General features: G+C 58.1%; 2 protein-coding genes across 2 annotated transcripts in view; one reads left to right on the forward strand and one right to left on the reverse strand.

Annotated features, from left to right (window-relative positions):
• MACROD1 (mono-ADP ribosylhydrolase 1) overlaps positions 1-20,139 on the reverse strand; it is a 152,664-nt gene that overhangs the window by 99,027 nt on the left and 33,498 nt on the right.
• Positions 5,958-10,272, forward strand: FLRT1 (fibronectin leucine rich transmembrane protein 1). Its single transcript, XM_008708956.2, has one exon. It carries the CDS (start codon positions 7,449-7,451, stop codon positions 9,471-9,473), a length of 2,025 nt encoding a protein of 674 aa, XP_008707178.1. The 5' UTR covers positions 5,958-7,448; the 3' UTR covers positions 9,474-10,272.

Below are 20,139 nucleotides of genomic sequence, written 5' to 3' on the forward strand. Positions count from 1 at the left end.
GAGAGTTCAGTGCCAAGGCTGGAGAAGGTGGGCGGGGGGAGGAGTGTCCGAGGCTGCTGGACCAAACCCTTCTGCTCTCTGGGCCTCAATTTTTCCTCCCCTGTGAAAGGCAGATATCTCCAAGGTCCCGTGCCTCCCCAATTCCGGAGTCCTGAGGGTGAGGTCCACCCTTGTGCGTCTCTGTGGGGTGGGAGGGAGGGGACCAACTCTAAGAACGTGAGGCTGGCCTGGAGGTAGACCTGTGGTCAGGCAGTGCCAGGCCAGCCTCCCCATATTAGAAGAGACGAGCAAGAGGCAGCCAGAGGTCTTCCTTGGGCAGGGCAGGGACCCCCTGGCAGCCGAGAGGGCAGGGAAGAGCAATGGACAGCGAGTCCAAGGCCTGGGTCTGTGTCCAGCTCCTCCACCACCAGCAGCACAATTCAGACCGGTCAGTCCCCCTTCCTCTCTGGGCTGCCGTGCTGAGTCGTTACCCCTCGTGGGCTGGGGCTGAAGAGGGGCCAGCCTCCCTCTTTTCTCCCACCGCCTGTTTCTAGGTTTCAGATTGGGGGGCCTTCCTTTTGGTGTCTTCATTCATTCATTCATTCATTCATTCACTCATTCACCAGATGCTTACGAGCACTCCCATGCCAGGCTCTGTGCTAGGCTGGTGAATGGGACAGAACATATCTTGACTTAGAGAAGTTTACATTCTAGTGGGAATGGCTGGACAGTCAACTCAGGATAAATACAGAGGGGGGATCTCTCCAGGGGCAGGGCCTGCATGTGGGGGATGCCACACAGCTCCGGGGGGGGGCACCCCCAGCCTGTCCCCGGCCAGCTCTCAGCCTCTGCTTCATGATCAATAAACATCGCCATACCCAGTCTCTCCCGGTCACCCTGCTTCTCTCTTTCTTCCCCTGTCTGCCAGGATCCTGCTGGCTTCTGAGAAGGCCAGCAGCACTGATCCTACAAACCCTGGGGTTCCCTCCCCGCTGCCCCCTCTCTTCCTTCCGGCCCCCCCAGAATAAAGGCCGTCAAGCTCCTCTTCTACCTTCTGAAACTCCCCTGCCCTTTCCTTTTTCCTTCCCCAAAGGAATGAAGCCTTAGTCTAGGCAGCTGTACTAAAAATGCGCGCACACAGAAATATCAGGTGCAGGAGTAGCTTATTAAATAATGCGGGGAGAGAAGGAGAAACAAAATTACACGTGTCTCCTTTCATCCCCCCACCCCCTCCTGGCCCTGAATAGTTTAATATCGAACACTGTTATCAATATAATTAACCTCCTAAGACACAATTTTAAAGTCTTGTTTTTTAAAGGGATTTTCATTCTCTGAAGTTCAGGACATCCCGCCGCCCGGCACCGCCCAGACGGCCTACGCGGTGAGGTGAGCTCGAGGTACATTTTTAGTGGATTTGCATACCTGTCTGCAATTACCGCCAGTGATAACAGCTGATGCATAATGCATGCAGCATTAAATTAGAAAAATAATTAACTTTAGGTTTTAAAAGAATCCCCTACCACCACCACCACCCCCGCCCCGCCCCCCCTTCTACTACGAGTTCTCAATGGCACCCATGGCTGAGAGCAGGGGCAGAGTTGTGCAGGGCAGGCTTGGAAGGGCCTTGAGGGTCATGGCAGCCGGCCCCCTAGCCGTAAGGAAGTGCCTCCCGTGGGCTTAGACGGGCCTGGGCCTGAACTAGGGCTTGGAAGAGGCCCGCTCACCCAGAAGTCCCAGGGTCTCCCGGTGGCCCGCAGTTCCCATCCGGACCTGCCGCGGAGCGCTGTCTACTGCTAAGATGGGCATGGTCCCCTGTTCTGTAGGGCGCTCTGCGTCAGGCCCTCTGCTCAGGCTTGAAAATAGCCGTAGCTTATCCTCACAAGACCCAGGGAGGTGGATCATTTGGGGTCCCCTTACAGAGGAAGGCCTGAGAGCCAAGGCCACCTCCGTAGGTGCAGCCGCTGGACAGAGCCCAGACAGGCCCCCTGGGCTACGGGCCTTCTTTGGGGGGGGGGTTCCCGGAGGTGGGGGGGAGCTCTTCCCAGCCCCCGGCCTCACAGCCCTCCTCCTATGGTGTTAGCTTGTAGTTAAGCTGGAGAGGCAGTGCTGGCTGGTGGGGAAGAAGGGGGGGGTGCTCATTAATGTAAACAAAGGCTTGCTGAGGGCTCATCACAGGTGTGGAGTGATCTTGTGTTGGTGAAGCACCCGGCCTGGTGGGGGAGACGGAGGCTCCTTTTGGGGCCAGAGTCTCCTGCCTACCCCATCTGGGCTGAGCAACGGGTTCCATCCCTAACCTGCCCTACATGCCTTGTTCCTGCCTAGGCCTTGCTCTTCCGAGAAGGACCTGGGGGCCTGGCAAGGTTTAGGGAAAACACAATGAATTCTTGTTGCTGAAGAGATGGACTGGAGGGGGCATAGGAAAGGGGAAGGCGAGGGGCTCCCTGGCTCAGTTGTTTCGGAAGCTCCGCCAAGACAGGTGGAGAGCTGCCCTGAGTGGGTCATAGCAGCACCTCGGGGTCCCTCCCCCGGGCAGGGTGAAATAGCTCTTCTTTCTAAAACCACCTGGTCCTGTGCGGGGCACTCCGCACAACCCCTCTCTTGTCATCCTCCCAGCAGCACGTTACAGGTGAGGAAACAGGCCCAGAGACGTGTTGCTGCAGGTCACACAGTTGGGGACTGGTGAGGCCAGATTTGAACCTAGCTTTGTTGTCCCCTCCCTGATTCTAGTTCACGTGTCTCCTTCTTGGGGTCAGCACCATCTGGAGTTCTCTGACGCCTAACGTGGGGACTGAGACTGTGCCTGACCTCGGGGGACCCAGCGTCAGGACACCCCACCACGAGTTGCCTCCATTAATGAAGAGGAAGGCAGGCCAGGGCTTGGGGACAGGAGGAGGTCTGCCCTGCCTTCCCTCTCCTGCCTGGGACCTCTAGCTCCTTCCAGAAACATGCTCAGCCCCCTGGTGTGCTCATGTCTACCTGTGCCCCAAACCTGCAGCAGCAGCCCCCATCTCCTATTCGGCACGCCAGGGCCTGCGCTGGGCCTTGTGTCCTGCAGCTGTCCCCTGCGTGTTGCCCTCCCTCCGGCCTTCCCCCTCCCAAGGGAGCCCCCAGAAGTCCCTGGGCCTCTGGCAGCCCCAGCTTGATGGGATTTGGGGAAGACACCAGGCCAGGGGTCTCCAACAGGGAAGCACCTCCATCCAGTTGGCAGATAAATATCTCCCACCAGTGAAGTGGTTGTGAGCAAGGCCAGCATGGGGTCAGCTTTGCAGAGGGTCAGGGAAAGCTTCACGGAGGGGGCTCTAAGCTGAGGTCTTGGGGGGGGAGCGGAAGCTGGCCTGGCAAGGCATGAGCAGGGGAGGGGTGTCTGAGGGTCAGGAACAGCACGGAGCAAAGGCCCAGAGGGAGCACAAGGGAGGTCAGGGATTTCAGGAACAAGGGGTGGGCTGCATCTCAGAGTTCCAGGGGGACCGAGGCAAGAGCTGAGCTATGGACTCCAGCCACTCACACCTCCTCCTTGGGCCTGGACCACTCCTCATGAGAGAGGCTGGCGCAGCCTGGGGTCACAACAGGAGGGCCCAGCTGTAGGATCAGTGTTTCCACCATAGCTCGGGGTGTGGGACTGGGGATGCACAAGTGGAGGTGGAGGGGACCCAGCATCACAGTGACTGACAAGGAGTCCCTGTTGGGAGCCTGGAAGTGGCAGAGGCAGGACTCAAACCCAGGTTCTCTGTCCTGGAAGATGACAGGAGCTAGTGACTGAGGGAGAGCCCCGAGAATGATGCCCCGGGTCCCCCTTGGCAAATGGGGGTCTGTATCCGTCCAGCGTGAGCCACCTCCCTGCTCCCTTCCCCAGCCCCCCAGGTAAGGATCCTGCTGTCAGTCACGGAGCCAGCAGGTTGTAAGTCCCATCATGCTGAAGTCTGCGGAATCCACACAACAAGTGACCCCGTAGAAGACGGGCGATTTCCCGGGTTTAATTTGATTGCCACATAAACCGTCGAACACACAACAGAGGAATAAAAAGGCCACCTGGCACCCGGGCAATTAAAGGGTCCTCCAGGAAGGCATGCTCTCCTCCTCCCCACCCCCAGACCCGGCCCTGCGCTGCAGCCTTGGGGAAGGGGCGGCAAGGGGAAGCTCGAGCAAGATGGATGAGGCCCGCAGACAGGGGAAGGGAAAGGCCTTGGGTCCCTGCCTCCCAACTGCTTCTTGGTTATCCATCAGACATCTCTGAAAGGTGCAATTTAGACTCTATTATGATGCCACGGCCTCTGGAGGCTGAGGGCTGTGGCCATGAGCTGAGCGGGCACCGGGAACTGAAGTCTGTGCCAGAGAATGTGGTGGCTGGCCTTGGCTTTGGCCTTAACAGGTCTGCCCCCCTGCTCAGAACATTGTCCCCAAACGGCCAAACCCAGTGGCCACCCACATCCCATGTGCCAGGTCTCAGCAGCTGACACGTCAAAGAAGGTGTGTGTCCTCTGGCCAGATGCTGGGGCCCTGGACAGAGGGACTCCGACTTGACCTCAGACCGAGGCAAGGTGGCCTTTGAGCAGGCCTGCGCCTTCCTGTCCCCTGCACCTGCCCTAGCCCTGCCTCTTCGCTCCTAAGCATCTTGAGACGGGATATGCAGGCTCCATAACCTTCCTGGATACGTGACGGGCCGGCACAGGTACAAATGCATCTGTGAAGGGGGTTGGGTGAGACCTGGCTGGTCGGTCCCCTTGTGCCTGGGTTTATCGCTGTTCTCCGAAGGAGGGCATGTCCAGGTCTATGTAGTGGCCCCATTTTGAGCCTGTCTCCTTGTAGAGTTCGGGCCAGGGCCCTTCTCAGTCCTGGATGTGATGAGAGGTGAGGGAATCAGCGGTCGGGTAAGGGCCAGGCAGCCTGGGATGCCCATGCTCCAGCCGGATTTTACGGGGTGGCTCTGGCTGACACTGAGGGAAGGAGGGCTGACCAGCATGGTGCGGGGCTCTGCGGGGGGTTAAGAGGACGGGAGCGGGTCAGGGCAGCTGGGTCAGGGAAACAAAGCTGACAGCTAAATCCCCCAAGAGCAAGCTCAAGTGCAGGACGCAAAGACCCACTCCAGGTCCCACAGGGAGGGGCTGTGAGTGGGCTCTGGACCCAGAGCCAGGGCTGGGAGACGAGCTCAAGGAAGCAGCCAGGAATAAGCAGGCAGTGTCCTCAGCCCTCAGGCTAGAGGTGCTCACAGAAGGGGGCCTAAGCTGGCTTCGGGAGCCCAGAGTGTTGGGCAGGGTCTCATCAGGCCCTCTTTCTCCCGGCTTTCCACAAGGCCTTGTCCCCTCTGGCTCCGTGCACAGACCCCGTGCACCCCTCCCCTTCAGCCTCACTTGCTGCTAGCAGCTGTCCTCTGCCGGCCGCTGAGCTGCCTTGGGTCCACCTCACGGATGAAGCTTCATGCCTCTCACAGGCCGCAGGCGAGGCTGGTGCGTTAACCTAGGGAAAGCCTGAGCTCGTTCCAGGAGGCCCTGGGGCGGCGAGGCTGTCTGTCCAGAGGCCCCGATACATGCAAAAGGGGCATGAGTGTGTAAGGGGAGCGACTGGAGGCACTCCCGCCTTGCTCAGCACCTCGGGTGGTCACTGATGCTGAGCCACACCAGGCCTCCAAAGCCCACAGTCCCTGCCCTTGGGTACCTAAAATTTAGTCAGGGATGTTAAAATAACAACCCCCTAACGATGCAATCCACAGCCCTCAGAGATGGACACGAGATGGGGCACCACGAGCCTAGTGGCCAAGGTTCTGGCCTGGGCTCCTCCCCACCTCTCCTCAAGTGGTCTTGAGTACACTCATGCCTCGGAGCCTCAGTTTTCTCATCTGTTAAGTGGGAAGAAGAAGGGCATTGACGTCAGGTTTGCTGGAAGGATTAAATGGCTTAAATGCTCATGGAACTCTAGGAGCAATCTTTATCAGAGTGTGAGCTACTGTCCCACCAGAATGGGATCCCAAGTGGCTAGAACACGGGCTGGTACGTGGGGGGCGCTCCACAAACATTGGCTGGACGGCTAGACGGACAGATGTGTGGATGGACGAGTGGGCAGATGAGTGGATGTGTGGGTGGAGCAGAGGGAGGCTCTGTCTGCTGGGAAGGCCTAGCAGAGGAGGGGACATGTGAAGAGCAGTTTGCTAGATGGAGAGGAGCGGTTCCGGGGTAGAGAGGGACAGACAAGGGAGAAGCTTATTCAGTCCCCGGGGCATGAGAGTGAGGTCCCCATGGACTCGTTTGGTGACCAGGTCCTGATTCTGCTCTGCACACCGGGCTGGGCCGGCTTTAGGCTGGGACCTCGGCTCAGACTCGGGGAGGCAATGACTGTGTCCCACTGTTGAAAAGCCCTCCTGAACTAGAGTTACATGGCAGAGCTTTGCCGGCTGCGTGAAGACACCTCCCCAACTGAGGCTGAAAGATCATTTCTCTTTAATTGATTTTTTACCACTATGAACAGCAAAATAATATGAGAAAAATCTACGCTGCAATTTTTCCATTTGTGAAAACTGAAATTACACCTTGCAGCTGATTCCCTCAGCATGGACCTCCTTTTATTTGTGTTATTTCTTCAAATGCAAGAAAACAGATACATGTTTTCTTTTTCTTTTGTTTTTTTTTTTTCCAAATAGCTGAAAGTTTCGTGATTTGGGAAGGGGGTAAGGTGTGGAATAATTTCCCACACAACGTGTAATGCGGAGCTAGGGAGGGCACCTCGGACAAAAAGGGTTTTCTGTAAACACACAAGAACGTGACCCCATTGACACCTCATTCTTCTGTCTATAAAATGCACCAGGGACAAATGGGACATGTTTTAACACTAGACAATGAAGCTCCTCTCTCTCCACTGCTCACCAGTGGCAATCCGGCGGCTTCTTTTCTGCGGGTTCTACTGACATCCCCCACCCCCTTGTGAGCTCACAGAAACGAGCTTCTCCCTCAGACCCTGGGTACGAGCCAGATAGGGATGCGAGTTTCCGTTCCAGTGAGAAATGGTGGCTCTGAATCCATAAAACACACCTTAAATCCATCCCATCAACATTGACCAGCCACTTTTAGCATTAGCCATAAAGACGGGCTTAGCGTGAAGTCTCGAAAGAAGAAACAGAAATCGCGGTGTGGCTCTCACTAAATTAACCTCACCCGCGGCTCGAAAGCACCGTCCGGGAGGGCCGAGACTGTGGCCGCCTAATTCACAGACGTCTTCGCTCCTGATGAGATTTCACGTCAGCTGGATGTCGTTAGAGTCTGACCTCAGCCCGAGGGATCGCCTGTGACGTAAGGCTGGCACAGAAGGGGCCGCAGGGCGTGCGCCTCGAGGCTTGACCTCTGCCCCGTGGCGACCCCGCAGCGACCCCTCAGCGGCAGGCGGGTGGGCGCCGGGACTCGCGCTCACCGCATGTGTCTTATGCTCCTTGCAGGTGTTGAGGCTCCAAATCAGGTGGGGCCGGGCGCCCCCAGCCATCCACCATGGTGGTGGCACACCCCACTGCCCCCGCCACCACCACACCCGCTGCCACTGTCACAGCCACCGTCGTGATGACCACGGCCACCATGGACCTGCGGGACTGGCTTTTCCTCTGCTACGGGCTCATCGCCTTCCTGACGGAGGTCATCGACAGCACCACCTGCCCCTCAGTGTGCCGCTGCGACAACGGCTTCATCTACTGCAACGACCGGGGACTCACCTCCATCCCCGCCGACATCCCCGACGACGCCACCACCCTCTACCTGCAGAACAACCAGATCAACAACGCCGGCATCCCCCAGGACCTCAAGACCAAGGTCAACGTGCAGGTCATCTACCTGTACGAGAACGACCTGGACGAGTTCCCCGTCAACCTGCCCCGCTCCCTGCGGGAGCTGCACCTGCAGGACAACAACGTGCGCACCATCGCCAGGGACTCGCTGGCCCGCATCCCGCTGCTGGAGAAGCTGCACCTGGACGACAACTCCGTGTCCACCGTGAGCATCGAGGAGGACGCCTTTGCCGACAGCAAGCAGCTCAAGCTGCTCTTCCTGAGCCGGAACCATCTGAGCAGCATCCCCTCAGGGCTGCCTCGCACACTGGAGGAGCTGCGGCTGGATGACAACCGCATCTCCACCATCCCACTGCACGCCTTCAAGGGCCTCAACAGCCTCCGGCGCCTGGTCCTCGACGGCAACCTGCTGGCCAACCAGCGCATCGCCGACGACACGTTCAGCCGCCTGCAGAACCTCACCGAGCTCTCGCTGGTGCGCAACTCCCTGGCCGCGCCCCCGCTCCACCTGCCCAGCGCCCACCTGCAGAAGCTGTACCTGCAGGACAACGCCATCAGCCACATCCCCTACAACACGCTGGCCAAGATGCGCGAGCTGGAACGGCTGGACCTGTCCAACAACAACCTCACCACGCTGCCCCGTGGCCTGTTTGACGACCTGGAGAACCTGGCCCAGCTGCTCCTGCGGAACAACCCCTGGTTCTGCGGCTGTAACCTCATGTGGCTGCGGGACTGGGTGAAGGCACGGGCGGCCGTGGTCAACGTGCGAGGCCTCATGTGCCAGGGCCCCGAGAAGGTCCGGGGCATGGCCATCAAGGACATCACCAGCGAGATGGACGAGTGCTTCGAGACGGGGTCACAGGGAGGCGCGGCCAATGCTGCTGCCAAGACCACAGCCAGCAACCACGCCTCTGCCACCACACCCCAGGGCTCACTCTTCACCCTCAAGGCCAAGAGGCCAGGGCTGCGCCTCCCCGACTCCAACCTTGACTACCCCATGGCCACGGGCGACGGCGCCAAGACCCTGGTCATCCACGTGAAGCCCCTGACAGCCGACTCCATCCGCATCACCTGGAAGGCCACGCTCCCCGCCTCCTCCTTCCGGCTCAGCTGGCTGCGCCTGGGCCACAGCCCAGCCGTGGGCTCCATCACGGAGACGCTGGTGCAGGGGGACAAGACGGAGTACCTGCTGACGGCTTTGGAGCCCAAGTCCACCTATATCATCTGCATGGTCACCATGGAGACCGGCAACACCTACGTGGCTGACGAGACACCCGTGTGCGCCAAGGCGGAGACGGCAGATAGCTACGGCCCCACCACCACGCTGAACCAGGAGCAGAACGCAGACCCCATGGCGGGCCTGCCTCTAGCGGGCATCATCGGTGGTGCCGTGGCCCTCGTCTTCCTCTTCCTGGTCCTGGGGGCCATCTGCTGGTACGTGCACCGGGCTGGGGAGCTGCTGACCCGGGACCGGGCCTACAATCGGGGCAGCCGGAAGAAGGACGACTATATGGAGTCCGGGACCAAGAAGGATAACTCCATCCTGGAAATCCGGGGCCCCGGGCTCCAAATGTTGCCCATCAACCCTTACCGCGCCAAAGAGGAGTACGTGGTCCACACCATCTTCCCCTCCAACGGCAGCAGCCTCTGTAAGGGCACGCACACCATCGGTTACGGCACCACCCGCGGCTACCGGGACGGCGGCATCCCCGACATAGATTACACCTACACATGATGCCAGCCGCGCGGGCCGCCTCCGCCCCAGCTCCCGCCGCCTCCCGGCCTGGCGACGGCGTGGCTCTGCCCAGCCTGCTGCCATCCCATAGCGCAAGGAAAAGGAATTCCACGATGACTTTCCCAGCAGAGAGCAAAGTTGGGGAAGGGTTGACGATTTTATAGAACACAACATTGAAAAAAAGATTTTTCTTTTTTAAAGAATAGAAGGTAGGAGGGGGATTTGACGTTGCTGAAGACATAATTTATACCAAATTATGCCAGTTGGGGAGGGAAGGACTAAAAATAATATTGCAGGAAGGGTTGGGTCAGGTGTTTTTGTTTTTTTTTCCTGAACTGGAAAGATACTACCTGTATAGCGCCTGCGTACGCCTCGTGCTCTGTTCAGGGCCGTCACAAAAGAACTGTCAGAGAGAACAGCCAACACGCGAAGCCCCCACGCAGCTCTCGCTGCCGGCTGCTCGCTGGCGACAACGACACGATGGAAGGGTTTCAGGCTCCTCACAAAGGAGAGGGGGAAGAAAAGATCTTTTCGCTATGGAGATATTGTCCTGAAACCTCTTCCCTGGTTCTTTCCGTACCATTTCCTTTACAGATTTGCAGAAAGAGCACGTCTTTCACTGCATTCTTTGAACAATGGTGTAGTCAATTAAAAAGCAAACTTTCTTTTTCCTCTACCGCAACCCTCCTCAGTTCCGCGCGCCATGCTCCGTGGAAGCCCCCGGGGGAGCTGTGGTTTCCCAGCCACGCGGACGTGCGCCTATCTACCTGTCGATCTCTATGTCGTGTCTCTCAATACAGATGGGTAGACAGAGCCTCGTATTTGGTCCTTCCTACTTCTGGGGTCAGTTCGTACAATTTCCTGAGACAATAGAGTCACGAAAATGTTGCTTTCTCCTAGAAATCATTGAGTAAGTAGACAAAGCGTGTTGGGGGTGGGGGTGGGTGGGGGGACAATGCTGTTCCTGAAGGTGGAGGTGTATCTGTCCCGGTCGGGTGACCAGGGAGACCCCGGGCCAGGGGCGCCCTCAGTTCAACCCTATCTCAGGTTGGCCAGAGCCGGGCCGCACTCTTCTGATACAGAGGAAAGCGCTCTTTGATGGCCAGTGTCCTCGTCTCTCTCCCCACCGTCCCCCAGACACACAGACGCAGTCACCTCAACAGCGACTTTCTCTTTCCTCTGTGCTGTGTGCTTCCTCCCGGGACAGGTAATTGGCGCAGGGGCTTTTTTTTTTTTTTTTTATCAGCTGATTAGACCTAATGGTTTCCATGGCTGCTCAAACAAAGCCCAGAAAAAGACATGAACATTCTCAGAAGAGCCCTGGGAGACAGCAGCCCCCCGAACGCAGAGCACACGGCCGCACCCACCCCTGGCACTCTGCTCTGGAGAGGGAAGACCAGACCTCCAGAAATGCCAGCTCCAAAAGGGTACTGACCGGGGCCCTCGGAAGAATTCAGGTTTTATTTCCGCCCCCCCTCCCGGAACCCGGGTTGCCATCATTTATCAACTGGCAGTGCGGTCTGGTGAGCCATGAGATTAAAACGATAATGAAAGAATGACAGCAAAGCTGGAGAGAAGGGAGGAGTGGCACCCAGGGTTCCGCGGTCTCCCATGCCCCGGCCCTCAGGGAGCTCCGGCCACCACCTGTCAGCATGCCCCCGGTGCTGTGCCGGGGAAGAGCCGTGTCAGAGGAGAGACGCTGGCCCGAGGGCAGGAGAGGTCAAGGACGTGTCCGGCTCCTGGTGCTGGTGGTTTCAAAAGGCCCCAACTGCTTTGACAAAAGCCAAGGGCAGGAAGAGGATGCTGACCGGCGGTTTCGGGGCTGCCGGGACAGGCCCAGGGGCCAGCCGCTCATGGGTTGTGAAAAGATGTGACCGGCCCCCTCAGTGAAGAGGCAGTTGAAAGGAATGGCCACAACAGCTGTGTGGGGTGGAGGAGAGGCGCGGCCCTCCCTTGCCAGGCCAGAGGGAGGGTCTCATCCCACCACGGGGAGTCTGGCTCCCCAGCCCTAGGGAAAGGCACAGGGCATGGACACGCTCCACTTGCAACTAAGCCTTTCCCCCCTTCTTTGGCCCACTTGAATCATTTTCTCATACAAAGAGATCAGGAGAGAGATTTTTCCAAGCCTTAATTTCATGTCTCTGTGAAGGTCGCCCTCCCTTTGGCCTCAAGCGCCCCTGACACAGGTCTTCAGGCTGCTCGGGGAGGAGCAGAGGGTGCACGCGGATGTGGGGCATTGGCTCAGGAAGAGGGGGAAGGGACAGAAGCCCAAGGTCCCTGCTGTTTCAGAAGTGAGGTCCCCTCCCTCACGGCACCACTCATGCCTTCTGCCAGTGTCCCAGGCCCTGGCCTCCCCATGGCCCCAGAGTCCCCACTGCCAGCATGCTTGGGCCCCCAATCTTACTCTGGGGCCTCCTTTCCCTTCAACCACACCAGGAGGAGGTCAAATCACGCCCTTAGAGGTTAGGAAGGCATTTGGGGAACGCGGCAGGTGGCCCTTGAGTCAGTGAGATCAGAAAGGCCTTCAGGCCTGGGTGATCAGCTTCCCTCCCCTACAGCACAAAACAGGCCGGTCCCACCTGGGCCTGAGGACACGTGGGCCTCCTGCTCCCCAGGGGGCTCAGGCAGGGGCTTGCCAAGGGCTCGCTGCAGGCACTTTCCTGCCCTGCAAGTGCTGAGCATAGTGGAGACTCACCAGCCAGGCCTTGGGGCCTGCTCTCACGTTCCCTCACCTCAGCATCAGATATCCTCCCAGAGTCCTTTCTGAGAGCAAGCTCCCGAATGTCTGCCACCTCACAGCCCCCCAAGTGGAGGAGGGCGCCTGAAGCCAGGTCCACTCTGAACCCCTGTCCCCTCCTGGTCCAACTCCTCTGAGTGTCCTCATAACATAACACAGCCCAGCCTCCCCCAGCCGCTAGCATCATGTGAGGACACAGGGCCTGGGAGGACAAGCCCAGGCCCCAGGTTACCACTTCTGTCTCGAATCTCCCTTCTGCGGGCGCCGACCTGACCCTTGCGGCCTCCAACTAGCCAGAACCACCTCATTGGCCGCAGCATTGATGAGTGCATTTTGTGGCATTTAAAAAGCAGGTTTTAAGTCAAAAAAAAAAAAAAAAAGAGCCCATGACACTTCTCTGGTTAAGTGGTTTACCCTTCGTGGTAATTAGATGTAGTGATTAGAATCTCCTTTCTATTACATGGCAATTTTCCTTTAAATTTCCCCTAAAAAAGGGGGGGGGGGAGAAAAGGCGAGGCAGGAGAGGCAGCAGGGCCAGGCGAGGCATTTGCATTTTGCGAATGAGGCCTCTTGTAAGCTCAGCTCAGGCGTGGGGCCCAACGTATGGAATGCTTAAGAGATTACTAAGAATAAAATCTATTAATTAGTCATACTCAATTCTGCAGACATGACGTGCATCAAAAGCTTCTTTTCTTCCCTTTTCTCCTTCCCTTTTCCTGCGGCCTCCCTGAGGAAGCCTCCATCTTCTCTAAATTGGCTCCGGCTTCCTGGGCCGCCTCCACAGGAACATGGCGGCCACGTGGCTGACTAGAGGGCCTCCCCACCCAGGGCTGGGATGCCAGGTTTGGGGGCAGGAGGTGGATCACTGGTCCCTTCCGGCTCTGAGTGACACTGGCAGGGGAGGGGACAGCAGCTGGGAAGGTGGTGGTGGCTGGGCGGGGGCCAGAGAGGTGGAGGGAAAGTGTGTTTTGTAAATCTACAGCCTCTGTTTCCTCTTCTGCAAAGTGGAGAGTGGGCTGAGGCAGGAGTCAGGCTTCACCAAGAAAAGCTGGGTGCTCCAACGGCCAAGTAAGGGCTCCTCCCTTCCACCGATTCTGGAAGGTTCTAGCTGATCCACGGCAGGTGACGGGGCCCAGAGTGGGAGGGACAGGCCAGGTGAGGATCCCCGAGGGGCCTGAGGTGGCTGATGGGCCTGGAGAAGTGCCGGGCAGCGTGCCCAGGACACACCTGAGCCTCCCTCTTTCACCTGCTTGGAGCTGACGCAGGAGGAGAGGACACCCCCCCCAACCCCACCAACGGCAGCCCAAGTCCCAAAGCCAACCCACTCCAATCCGGAAATCTGCTTCCTGCCGAACACACCAGGGAGGAGGACTCGGCTTCTGAGCCTCGCGCTTATGAAAAATACAACAAGGAAAATTGGATGCAGCAGACAGGGAGCAGCGGAGCTGGGGAGGCAACTAGGAGACAGCTAGGGCATTTGCCGGAAGGCGGGGCCTTGGGGTGTGCAATGACCTGAGTCCCCAAGGACTGGACCTGCTGTCAGGGCCAGGAACACAGCCAGGGGCAGCTGTGGGCACCCTTCGCGCCCCTCTACCCTGCCTGTGCTCGGATCAGTGCAGGTGATAGGCGGAGGCCTCGCGCTGGCTGGGCGCCAGGGTGAGTGCTAACAAGCAATTCACAGCCCTGCACAGGCCTTCCAGAAGGCAGACAGAGGAGGCATCTTTTTTCTTAAGGAGGGATAAAAAGGCTCAAAAATGCAAATCATTACCGTTTACAACCAAGCGAGTCTGCTAAATTGATTAGAAGAGATTAAAACTCCTTGGAGGTGAAGGGAAAGGGGGATTTTTCGCATTTTATGAACCTGCCCCCAGTGGCAGTGTGCAAAGCAGGGGTTTTCCAGCCTGGCTCTCAGGCTGCCCCTGCACAGCCCCAGGAGGAGCTGGGGGTCTTCGAGGGCTGACACCACACAGACCAGAGTGCTCAGAAACAGGCTGGGTTGGACAGAGACTGGCCTCAAGCGCTGCTCAGGGAACGCAGTTCTTCATGGCCTGCCTTGTGCTCGGGCCTCCGGACAGGGTAGGCTACACGGCCCACAGAGGTGATTCAGAAGCTGTCCCCGCCCCCAGCAGAGACTCCACCCCTGCCCTCCAGATTCCATCTGCCTTCAGGGGTGAAAAGCGAGGTGAAGTAGTTGGTCTAGTTACTTAGAGAGTAAGACTCCAGAGCCATGAGCTTTTCCGCTTCCTTTCTGTCCCAGGGTAGGTCTGTGATTCATTCCCTGTGGCCAGGGAAGGGGAGCGGGGCCAACCGCAAAGGGAAAACTGAAGGTCAGGGAAGAAGGGAAGAGAAACTTGGCCAGCAGAGGAATAAGACAGTGAGCTCTCCGTCACTAGGAGCATTCAAGCACTTGATGGGGATATGGCAAATATTTTCCTCCCTAAGCCAAGGCCTGGTTCTTTGACTAGAAGACCCTGGTTTCCACCCTGACTTTATCATTCCTCAGGACCCTATAAGGAACGTACCAAGAGATGTTTACTGTGCTGCTCAAAACTGACCAGCGTCCCCTGAAAATCCCAGGTCGGGGCCATCCCGCAGCCGGGCCACCCAGCCCTGTCAGAGCGGCTTGCGCCACCAGAAAGGCTGCGAAACTCTGTCCAAGAGGCACCGGGAGAGGAAGTTCTCACACAGTTGCTCCATCTTGGAGTCCGGACCTGGAGGTTGGAGGGTGACCCGCCCCCTGCCGCTGGTCCCAGGCTGCCCCCGCCCCCCGGAGCTCTTCTCCAAGCCGGGGCCCCTGGCCCACTGTGCGCCCTCCGCTGTCCCACCACTGGCTCCCTTCCCCATTCAGCGCACTCAGTGCTGCCGGCTTCATCCATCCTTCCCAGCCAGGCTGACGGCTGCCTGGGGCATTTTTCACTCTGTGTTTTTAAGCATTTACCATTTCTTTTGAAATGGTCCAAGTAGTTGCCTGGAACACCCACACTTGCTTCTTTAAAAACACTCACAAAAAGATCCCTTTGGCTCTTGAGTCCCCCCCACCCCACCTCCCTTCACTCCCCCCACCTCTGCATTTTTAATATATTGTTTCGGAAATTCTCTTGTCACTGCGGTCAGGCCCGCTTCTCACCCTAAGTGGGGGTGCAGGTGTCCCCCAAACCCCTGATGCTGTGGGGGCCAAGCCAGCCCTTTCTCTACGTCACCTCTGAAGACACTGTGCAGGGGGCTGACCTTCAGTCTGGGGGCAGCTTCTGCCCTGCTCCCCACTCAAGAGCCTGGCAGGCCCTGGGCTTTTTGAGACCATTGTCACCGGCCCCTCCTGCTCTGTTACTAAAATGCCTGGCTTGTGCTGAGGGCGGAGGCCTTACCGGGCGCCCCCTTCCTAGCAAAGTGAGCCTCTAAGGCACTTGTGGCCACCACGGTGCCCTCGCCCCTGTCTTTCCCACACCTACCCACGCCGTCACCCACCCCCACCTGAAAACCCAAAAGCTGGAGTCTGGAGAGTCCTTGCAGGAAGGTCCTTGCTGTCACCACCTCTAACTCTCTTTTATGGCCATCAGGGTGAGCGGCCGCTCTGGCGAGATGCCAGGTCCCCGTACTCCTCCGTGCCGGGTCACTGAGGCCCAGCACAGCACCTGGCACACAGGGGGAGCACGTGCTCCGTCTTCTCTTCTCAGAGCCTCCTTTTGCTTCTTGTCCTCCCCGTTTGCTATCTACCCCCTTGGGCTCAGTGTACAGGGCCCAGCCGGATGTGTCGGCAATGGCCTTTCTCCCACCCTGCACCTGCCTTGCCGGCAGCCAGCACGCGGAGGGGCCCCTCTCCACAGCTTTTCCTCCTAGAAGCATCTCACTCTGCTGTCCCTTGGACCCACTGGTCACCAGCTGTGAGCCTGAGGGGGAAATCTAGCCATTGGGTGAGCTCTAACAGCCAGCATGGGTGACTCAGTTTCCTCTCTCCAAGCGGAGCCGCACGTGGGTGACAAGGAGGGCAGAGACCTGGGTGTCTCACCTTGTCTGAAGCTCCCGTCCGGACTCCCTGCCCCCAAGCCACCCCACCTGGAGGAACTAACCAGGCTTTCTCCTCGGGACGGGAAAACCAGTGCGACTGGAGCCCGACAACCAAAGCTGAAACAGACACAGGCCTGCCGTGCTCACCTCCCTGGAGCCCGGCCGTCCAGGGCACCTCTCTCCTGCCCCACGCAGGGCACGTGTTTGCAGCTGTCCTACCCAACTCTGGCTGCTCCAGTTATCAAAAGGTTCTGGATACCCAGGAGGAAGACACACAACCCTGAAACTGGCCTTAGTTTTTTTGTTTTTTTTTACCCAACCCTGCTGAGAAACCCACCCTGGCGTCCAGGGCTGAGTGCCAGGCTGCAGCATGGGGGGATTCTTTGGATGGAGGGCCCTGGTGCCTTCCAGCTCATGAAGAGATGCTGAGAGCCGTGGGGAGGAAGCCAAACAGCCCAGCCTTGGAAGTTTGTCGTCTGAGAGGGAGAGAGATGGCGCTGGAGGTTGGGGGAGGCTGCGGGGCTGTGAACACAAGCGAGCCAGGGCTATGGTGCCATTGCGCGGTACGGCTGGCCAGGAGCGGACGCCTGCTAATTATGAATGTCACCAGGCAGGTGTGAACAGGAAGGTAAAGGAAAAAAGTAAACTAAAAGAAACCCCACGCATCAGCACTGCAGAGTGAATGTTTTCTAAGAGCCACCGACAGCAATGGTAACAGGTTGTTCGTATCCCATTTGGTATTGTAAAGACTTCTGGAGCCACCGGGCGCTTCCCTCCGTGGGATCCATTTCCAGCGATCTGAGGAGGAGGAGGCCAGGGAGGGATCCTTGGCCGACCCCGGAGGGTGGCGGGGGGAGGGGGGTCCCTCTGCTACAGAAGGCCGCGTTCCTAGCCACACGAGGGCACAGGGAGAGTGGCCCATGACCGAGGCCCCTTCTGCCTTCCTGCCATCACCCTGAGTTCGGCTGCAGCCGCACCTTCCTCACCTGCAGAATCAGCCCCGGGAGGCCACGCGGCCACCTGCTCCTTGTCTCTTCTCCTCTTTCTCTGAAGGGTAAAGCAATCTTAGGGGTCTGAGTGACGGGACACCTCGCGCTGCTGCCTGCTGCCGTCCGAGACCCAGGCCCGCCTGCCTCACTCCCCAACCTCACCCCCAGACAGGGGTTTTCGGGAAACCGAGACACACAAACACCCACCACGACGACAACACAAACCAAAGTGCACTGCGAACCGCCCTTTGGCCTCCTTCCTGTAGGTGCCTTGAAACTTCAATGTTGAGATGAATGTGATTAACTATTTGGTCCTTTTTTCTGTTTGTCTGTTTTCATATAATATGTCCAAGTCCACTTTCCTGTCCTTTCTTGAAATAAATAGAAAGATTTAACTTTTACAGTCATCTCGGCTGCTGACTCGGCTCGGGGTCCAGCGTCCCAGGGGCCAGCTGTCTGCAGCCCCTCCCCAGGCACCCCCCTTATCTGAGGTTCAGCTCTGCTGTGGGGGTCCCCCCCTGCAGAGAGTGCTGGCCAGGTGGGATGGAGACTCTGCAGTAAATCCCCTGGGGCATGGTCAGGCTCAGAATCAGCATCTGCAACCAGGCAAAGGGACCTCTGACCCCATCCCACAGGCCCTGGGAAGGTGGACCGCCAACTGAAGGCCGACTCCAAGAGTGGCCGTGTGTTCATGGGAGCTGTGGGTTATCCCGTAAGAGCTCTGGCCACCACGTGGGCACCTAGGTATGTGCGCTGGGGACACGTGCTGTTGCTGCACCTGGCGAACGCCAGCCTGGGTTCTTCCCCACCCGCCCAGACGACCCTTGTCCCCGAGATGCACCCCCACAGTCACAACTCTCAGAGCTTTATGTGATCTCTCATACCCCAACAGGGGAGAAAGGAAAAAAGATTCTTTTCCATGAGAACAATAGCAGTTTCTGCTAAATTTAACATAAAATAAGAACTCATTACTTCTGCCTTAAATCTGATTGTGTATCTGGATATGGGTTAATGAGTTTTTCCTCATATTCCAAGGACGCAAAGTTACTTCTCGACATGCCTTGGTGGCGGGTGGCTGGGCCAGGGTGACCCAGGCATCCCTGTCCTCCTCATCTCTTAGTCCTCACCTCCCACCTCGGTAGGAGCCAGCCAAGAGAGACCACTCCAAAGAGCAGCACATGTTGTGGCCTTTGGGCAAGGGCCGAGTCTGTTCTTCGACCCCTGCTTAGGTGCCAGCCCACACAGTATGCAGGAGAGCCACCCGGCCCTTTCCTACGTGAGGCCCATTCTCTGGGGAGCCATGTCTCCACTGAGGGTGTTTCCCTGGATGAGGAGCGAGAGCAAGAGACAAGGCCTGAGGCAGGGGGCAGGAAGACAGGTCCAGCTCTGGGCCTCCCACTGCAAAGGCCCTGCTTCCTCCATAAGCACAGTAAGGCCTGGCCCCCAGCCACACCGCGTACCAGTAATTCCCCAGGCAGGCCCTGCCCTGACTCGGGCTCCTGGTCTGTGTCTTGCTGATTTCTGGGCTCAGGTGCCCTTGAAGGCTCTGGAAGGTTCCACTTGGGCACCGTGTCTGGAAACGCTGTCCCCTCCAGCCCCACGCCGGGCCCCACACTGCACAGGTGACCAGTTCCAGCACCTCCCTCGCTGGGGCCCCCTTGCTGGCTGGTCTCACCAGCTACCCTTTCAGGTCCCCAGAGGGCACTTGCCTGGTATGCAGGAGGGAGGCATCCATAAATGTGAAGTGAAGGAATGAGTCGATAAACACCAGTAAATCAATCAACCATCAGATCCATTGATCAATGCTGGGTCCCAGGAGAGGCAGCACTTACCGGCGTTCCAGTAATCTGACAGTTTTACTTTTCCTCCCAAGGGGGGCAGAGGAGTTGGGGGCAGGGGATGAGGCACAGATGGGCCTGCCCCCAGCTCATCTTACTCTGTACACAGCAATGGCAGTGCCAAAACCCCGCGCGCCCACAGCGCTCTCTTCCAGCCGGGGCAGGAGGTTAGGGTTCCCAAACTGTGTTCCTCAGCCCCTAGAGCTAATAAACTTTCTGCCCAAGGACAGTTCATAGTCACATGCATTTGGGAACAACTGGATTAATGCCACTGCTATTCTGGAGGGCTCCTCAGACAGGGCCTTGGAATCCCTCAGAAGTGGATTAGATTCCTGGGCTATACCACTTACTCCTGCGTCTCTGTGTTCCCCTCTGTAAAATGTGTGCATGGTAAGAGCTCACTGCTCCTACTTTTACCATCACGACGGCATCGACCCTGCTAATGTGTGCTGGAGCCTCCTTGGAGGGTGCAGAATGCTAGGGTCCCCTCCGCTTGTCCAGGGAGTGCAGGCCCCCAACCCCGGCATACCCCCCGGGGTTTATTCAGCAACCCTGCCCCCCAACTGAGCTCCCTGGCATTTCCTGCAAGGAAGCTCAGGTGTCTCAGCAACACAGAGGAAAAGCATCCAAAGGGGATGCGGCCTATTCCCCAGACCACCCCCCAACAGAGACCGATCAAGCCGAAGTCTGCAGCTGCTCTTTGAAACCTGCTAGAGGCAACTGTCAGGCTGACCCAAGCTTCTGGCTTCAGGAGGACAGGGTGAGGGCAAGGGGGCACCTCAGGCTTTAATGAGTGCCCTCCGAGGTGGGAAACCCAGACAGGGCTGGGTCACAGGAGGGACTCACCAGGACCTGTGGGGGAGGCTCCAGGATCTGTCTTTCAGGTCAATGGAAAGAAGACCTTCCACACAGAACTAACCCTTTCTGACGAGGAGTAGGTGGTCTGAGAGGCAGTGAGCCCCGTCCTCACAGGAGAGCAGGCAGAGCTGGCAGCCGGTCCCTCGAGGGGTATGAGCTCTGGGTGGTGGAGGGGACCCACTGACCCTGAAGAGCCCGTCTCCCTATCATGTCTCCGAACAGACCCTGGGAGACGGGAT

This window comes from Ursus maritimus, unplaced genomic scaffold, assembly GCF_017311325.1.
Source record: "Ursus maritimus isolate PB19 unplaced genomic scaffold, ASM1731132v1 scaffold_23, whole genome shotgun sequence".
Lineage (NCBI taxonomy): Eukaryota > Metazoa > Chordata > Mammalia > Carnivora > Ursidae > Ursus > Ursus maritimus.